We start from the raw sequence: 7,308 nt of genomic DNA on the forward strand, positions 1-7,308 counted from the left end.
ACCCTGTATATATACACAGGGTGTTTCACGAGGAAAGGTCAATATCTTGGAAGGTGATAGTATCAATTTTTTAAGTAAAAATGTTCATGTGAACATGTGTCCTATTTCGAACGGTTTCCGAGATAGGACGAATTTGGCATATAATTGCCTCTGTACCTGCTGCACAAAATTGTTGATAAAAAAGAAACACTATATACTTTTTTAATAATTTATTGTTCAACTGATACATTTTTAAAGTTCATAATAAATTTTCAAAAATTTCACTGTTAACATCAATGTATTTTTCAACTTTTGTAAGAACATGACGTATTGCTTGCCTGAGCACATCTTTTTATACCAGTGAAATTTTTGAAAATTTATTATAAACTTCAAAAATGTTGAACAATAAATTATTAAAAAAAGTATGTAGGGTTTCTTTTTTACCAACAATTTTGCGCAGCAGGCACAGAGGAAATTGCATGCCAAATTCGCCCTATCTCGGAAACCGTTCGAAATAGGACACATGTTCATATGAACATTTTTGCTTAAAATGATACTATCACTTCCCAAGATATTGACCTTTCCTTGTGAAACACCCTGCATATAAATTTTCTAACGCAAGAGAAAATGAAAACGCAAATATAATTGCTGTAATCGCTATTTTTGTAAATAGTAGAATATTTTGTATGAGGTATGTAAATATGCTCCGTCCATCGCATTGACATAGTTATTTCGAAAATTCGTAACCCTCGAATACCTCGCCATTCATATATTTCGCTACTCATGATTATCTTGTATTTATTTATTCTAATCGCCCATCCCAAGCTGTACTTTGACTTTTGTGATTTTACAGGACTTCGATAATCCACACTGAATGTTAGTGAACATATATGCCCTGATAGCAAAATATTAGCAATTTGTGCGCAAATTGGCAGCAACTCAAATTTTGATTACAAAACCATAGCCATCTATGTCCGCATTTGGCTATGGATTTGTCGACAAAGCCTGCTGACATGTTTTGCTAGCAGATTGCTAACAAAAATCGAGCAGAGTCTGCTGATATAATCTGACAGCAAATTGTGAGCAGAAACCGAGCAGAGCCTGCTGACATGACCTGACGGCAGATTGGTAGCAAAAACCGAGCAAGATCTGTCATTTTCATTTAAATCGATGCGGGCTTTGGGAAGTAATCCAGAGACAGTCTTAACCCTGTAGAAAGCTTTTTCATGACAAACTATTAACTCTCGATTGACAAATGATAATTATGCGATATATAATTGAAATTTCATAGAAATATCGTATTAAGAAGAGGAAAGAACACGTTGTTAAAAATAATGTAATTACTTTCATCTTTTGGAAGTGAATATCAATAAAAACTAAATGTTTGTTTGCAGAAAGAATACAATTATGACGAAAAACGGTAATTTTACTCTTTTTGACTACTTTTCGCGCAATCCAAATATTATTGGTTAATTTTAATTTCAGATTTGGATTCAGCATACAAAATTATATTGAAAATGACTATTGTACTTTATTTTCAAAAAAACAGTGGAGATTGGAATAATGAAAAACATCGATCGATTTACCCCCATGGTTGTTTCTATCGAAAGAGATCATATTTTCAAACTTTGTTACAATAATCATAAATTAAACACACTAAAAATTATCTAAGGCTCATAATTATCTACGATTATAATCAAATCTAGTAGTATCAAAAACTAATAAAAACACAAAGGAGGTAAGTATAGTGTCACTGCACTTGTTTAGCGCCGTGTCTCCTGATATCTGTGATATTTTGATATACTGTGAAATTTCCGCGTGTATGTACACATAGAAATAAACATTTCTCATATATAATATACAGTCTCCATCAAATTATTATTAATCATATAATATATTATAGGGGAAACTGATCTCGGTATTAAAGGTAAGTAAATTTCATACATCAATACTATAATAGCAGAAAATTTACAACTTTGTCACAAAATATTGTATATTGTATCATTTCAAAATATCCCCGCATATATTTCACGGCATTTATCAACTCGAAATATTTTTATTTATTAATTAATACGACAATTTAGAAAAGAATTTTAAAGAATTGAAAATTTCGAATCTCATATATTACACAAATCTTTACTTGACTGGTTGTCATAAAACTTTTAAATCCATACTTTGGGGGCGTTCGGCATATCAACATAGCGTCAAATTTCACGAACTGTCCGATAATTAATCTGATACTATAATGAACAGTATTAGTTGAATCGGAGTCGTTGATTTGAAACGGTCAATATGAGAATATTCAACGTGTTTGGGTTCCTCAGTATCCTTTGCATCAGTTACGATCAATCTTGTACGTAAGACAATAAACTAAATTAAGATAGAACTATTTGCGCAATTACGTATTTTTTAATTCAATAATGTTTACGTTATTGATATTTTTAAAATAATTTTAATATTATTATACAATTCTATCGTTTCATAAATCATTTTAATAAAAAATAATATTTAAATTAAATAATTAAATAATTTAATTTAAAAATGATTTTTTGATCGATATATTTGTGAATTATAAATTAGTGTGAGTACCTCTAATGTTTTCATAGATGCTTTGTCGATCAATGCGAATTTAATGAACAACGTGAATACATGGAAATGCAAGAAATTGGAACAATCTTCGCCATTAATGCGCCTTAAAAATCATCTCTTTTGCAATTATGATAGTACTGTTCATCCGAATTATCCTAAAACAACTAATGTCACTATGCACTTAATGCCGAAGTTAATAAATTTCGTAAGTATACAGTTATGAAGATATTACAATATATAAATTAACAAATTAATTAAAAAAATGGAATAAAAATTATAATAAGCTGAATATTATCCTCTAAATATATACAATTTATAGAAACTTTGTAAATTTGACTTCTCTATTTCTTGATATTAAATGTATTTTTTAACAAAAGAAGCTTTACCATTTTCATGTAAAACATAAATTTTAATAAAACATTCATTTTCTCTCTAATATTTGATAGCTATTTAATATATTGCGATGTATAAAAATAATTAAGCAATTTTTTTTACAGCAAGGAGAAGGTAAACTATCTTTGCACACTTGGATGTCACTTGTGAGTGACCATTTTTTTGACATTATATCTCATCCTTGTTCTAACACAGTAAAATATTTGATATCTTAATACAATATTTCACAGGCTTGGACGGACTCGCAACTTACTTGGATACCGAGCGATTACGACGGGATTACTTTTATTCATGTAAAAAGCTGGCGGATCTGGATGCCTAGTCTATACGTCAATGATTCGTAAATAAACTTTTGAAAATTAATCCTGGCCTTTCTATAGACCGTTCAAGGCATTTAATTCTACATCATATCTTTAAATCTTTAATCATTTTTTTCGATCGTCTTAGCGGTGAGATGTCGAGTGACCAATATGAGCTACCCGTAACAGAATGTTTGCTCCTCAACTCGGGCTCTGTCAGTTGCGTGCCGGCGGTAAAATTTATTTCCAAATGCAATCCCGATTATACTTATTGGCCTTACGATAAACATCAATGTCGCGTCACATTTCTTTTGTGGATGCACACAGGGGAAGAAGTCGATTTGTTGATAGATGGAAATGGGGTATGCGCTTCAGTCAAAAATCATTTAATTCCTTAATTATTTGATCCATTATTATCATTGTATTATCATTACATTAATAGTGACTGTTATTTCTTATCTCCTCCAAATAATACTTTCTCTGTATGCGAATATTAATTTAATAAAATTATAAAGAAACTACATACTGCAAAAATCAAGTTAACGCATCTAACATTAATAAGAAATACTTTTATAATCGCATTTTTAGTATTTTTATCTTTTGTACAGTACTTATCTACGTAGAAAAGATTACTATTTTTTTGTTTTAAAAAAATAGAGTATTTAATCGCATCCACTATTGATTGCAAATATTTTTATTATAAAAAAATAATTCTTATAAAGATTTCTTATACAGAAAGTATTCTTTACAGATTTCTATGAGCGACTACACGAATGATACGAAGTGGGATTTAAAATTTATAAGTTCGATGAGGGAAGCCACAAAATTTAAGTGTTGTCCGAATGATACGTTCCCAAGGATCAATTATAACTTCTTATTGACGCGCCATCACGGCAAACATCACTTGACTGTTATTGTACCGGCTATCGGTGAGTAATTACTCAAAAATTACGCAAAAGTAGAAGCGCAGGGAATAATTAATATTAAACATGATACTTTTCTTTCCAGCTTTGATATTACTCACTTTAATAGTGCTCTGCCTTGACTTAAAATCGGTTGAACGAATGGCGGTGGCAAGTGCGAATTTTATTTGTCATTTGCTCTGCATATTCTTTTTATTTTGGATTCTACCATTCAATCGCGTTAATGCCCCCAATATATGTAAGTAATAAAATCTTAAATAATATCATCAAGGTAACGAATATTCCTTAATTTATAATTTCAACAAGATTTTTTCGTAACGACATTAGATTAATTGGGATCTGAATAATTTTTAATTTTCTGATTAATTACGTACTCAGAATAATGGATTACTTAAAAGTAATTATACTATTACTATAATTTAAAATATTTTTCGATTTAAGAAGGAAATTGCTGAAGAAAATATATAAAGTAAAGTATAAGATTATACATATTAACTAGAATTAAAATTCTAGGATATATTCAAAAATTTACAGTTTATCGTAAATGCCGATTAATAAGCATTAATTAGCATTAAAATTCGACCTTAAAAGACATAGTTTCAATTATATAATAAATTTTATTTAACAAATGCGTAAATTATTAACAAATTTACGTATTTTATGTTTTATCTTGCAGTGTTATTTTATCGTGAATCTTTAGCGTTGGCGACATTCGCGATGATATTGACGGCGATGTTACGCAAACTGGAAGATATGAGCACACAGATACCAAATTGGATTTTGTTCACTACGACATTTGTTTTAAACAACAAGGTTGGACGTTTTCTGATTCTCAAAAACGACAAGCCCAAAATGGCAGACAGAGATATAGAGACTGAAGGAAGCTCAGATGTTACAGAGTCTGAAATAAGCCTAAAGGAATCGTCCTGGAAATATTTCGTTGCTATTATTGACTGGTTATCCTTCTTTTGTGTAATTCTTACTTATATAATTATCTTGATTATTTTAATACCTGCGGATTAAATGTGATAAAGAATATTAACGTTAGAATATTCTTCAAAGTTTCGTTCGTTTTTCGTTATATCTTCTACAAATGGAACTCCCCATGACATTTAAACGTTATTTTGATGCTTGTATCTCTTATGTTATTATCTTAATTATTTTTTATCTACAAATATTTAAATCTATAGCGGAGATTGTTGACGTCGAATAATTTTTATTTTTGTTGTTTAATTTGTATTTATTTAAATAGAGATTGATTAACAAAATAGAAATTAAGTTTATCTTATGAATTAAGTATCTATATCTTAATCTGTTCAAATTTATCTATTTTAAGGTAACGGATGTATGGAATGCTACACTACTCGTTCGTATATTGTCATTAAATTGATGCATATGTGTTTCTAGAGATAATATACAATATATTAATGAAATTACCACATCTTCGTTACCTCAATAAAAACGTTAATTCATCATTCACCGATCTGATGCGCAACAGCGGAATTACATCTGCAACGTATCTACGATGATTCTATAACAAAAAATATAATATTCAATTAAATCTCTCCGACAGAAAAACATTCATTGCACAAAAAAATAATTATTAAATGCATGCAAAGTTTTCTAAAAAATAATCATGTAATTTTTAGAACATAATTTTTATAAGCATATCTAAATTTATTTTATTCATTATTCAAATATAGATATTCATGAAAATTATACATTTTCTAAAGACTTATCTTAAAAAAAGAATAAATTTTTATAAAATTTTAAAACAATTAAGATAATTCTTCTTTTTTTAATTATTTTATTTTTAAATCATTGTAAAACAATTCAAGAATAAACAAGAAAAAGATTAATTTTACATAAGTAAAAACATAATAATTACCGCACACCGTGCTCCACCGATGCCCGATGTCTCTCCAAGACCTCTTCCTCTCAGAACTAAGTTGTCATCTCGCACAGTATACTCGCAAATAATACAATACAATCGCGCGCGGATTAATTATTTTTTGAACAGAACTTCCAAAACGCGCGACGCGATAAACCGACTACGGTTCATTTTCAATTAAATCAGCGACGAAAGTACGTTAGCTTTGCGTCATTGGACTTTTACATGGAGAGAATAATTTTTGTTGAAGTGTCTAAAAATTTAGTTACATACATAATTTAAACAGAACCGAAAATTTTTTAATATTTTGGAAAAACCGTTCATTCGTATATATTCTTGGAATACTGAGCCCTCCCACTTCGTCAAGAGTCATGAGAGGGAAGATATCATCTAAAATATAATATACAAAATTATCTATTATATATACAATCAGATAATTTTTAAGAAAATCGAACGCATATCAGTTCGTTATTATTGATATCGAAACAATATCGAAACAAATTCAGAACAGATAGAAAAGATGAATCTCTTATAACTTATAATTTTTATATTATAATATTTGTAAAACATAAAACGAATAACACAGATTAATAAAAAAGAAAACATTCCTTCTATTACCGGCTTATTATTATTGCTGGCAAAGGATCGCAAAGTTACGTAGGATTTTTATATGCACATAACAAAGAAAAAATCGTTTTTAAATTTTTATAACACTTTTGCTTTTATGTATAAGATATCTCGTATACAAAATGCATATCATAACAAAAAATTCGTGTATATTTCAAGAAAATCCGAATTCTGGTTCTGCAGTAACAATCTTTACGCTTTTATTTAATAAATCTTTTAATGATACAATGTTTATCAATGGATCCTTGAACGAAAATTTAAATTTCGCATCTCCTACTGTGAAAATAAAAGTTGTTGAATATTAAGAAACTCGAAACTAAATATTCAAACAAGTTAATTCGGACAAGCGAATTTTGTCTTATAATATGCGCTTGCATAAAAATGGAATTACGAAATTATGTTTTTTTAAAAAATGCAGATTTTCAGCCCGTTTTTACCAAACATACTTACTAATACGTAAGTATATTCCAAAATCTATATAATCTTTAGCAATTATAAAGACTTTGAATACACTTCAAACTTTTCCAATCATATATCGTTAATTTAAGGTTTATTTAGCAAAAACGAGCTAGAGGCCCACCACCACCCCCGCCGATTTTATCGGCGG

The 7,308-nt window shown here is 29.1% G+C and overlaps 1 protein-coding gene across 1 annotated transcript; it reads left to right on the forward strand.

Annotated features, from left to right (window-relative positions):
* Positions 1-2,271: 2,271 nt before the first annotated feature.
* Positions 2,272-5,206, forward strand: LOC108728172 (neuronal acetylcholine receptor subunit alpha-5-like). The gene is made up of 8 exons (XM_018456593.1): positions 2,272-2,336; positions 2,566-2,773; positions 3,066-3,107; positions 3,192-3,301; positions 3,409-3,622; positions 4,012-4,189; positions 4,269-4,421; positions 4,860-5,206. The coding sequence occupies exons 1-8, from the start codon at positions 2,272-2,274 to the stop codon at positions 5,204-5,206; spliced, it is 1,317 nt and encodes a 438-aa protein (XP_018312095.1).
* The last annotated feature ends 2,102 nt before the right edge of the window (positions 5,207-7,308 follow it).

The sequence above is a fragment of the Mycetomoellerius zeteki genome, unplaced genomic scaffold (genome assembly GCF_001594055.1).
Source record: "Mycetomoellerius zeteki isolate Tzet28-1 unplaced genomic scaffold, Tzet1.0 scaffold581, whole genome shotgun sequence".
In the NCBI taxonomy this organism is placed as follows: domain Eukaryota; kingdom Metazoa; phylum Arthropoda; class Insecta; order Hymenoptera; family Formicidae; genus Mycetomoellerius; species Mycetomoellerius zeteki.

Bases quoted from the DNA above. Each gene is read 5' to 3' on its own strand.
- LOC108728172 (XM_018456593.1), top strand. From the start codon at position 2,272: ATGAGAATATTCAACGTGTTTGGGTTCCTCAGTATCCTTTGCATCAGT. The intron at 3,302-3,408 runs GTAAATAAACTT...CGATCGTCTTAG, and splicing joins AGTCTATACGTCAATGATTC to CGGTGAGATGTCGAGTGACC. The intron at 4,422-4,859 runs GTAAGTAATAAA...TTTATCTTGCAG, and splicing joins CGTTAATGCCCCCAATATAT to TGTTATTTTATCGTGAATCT.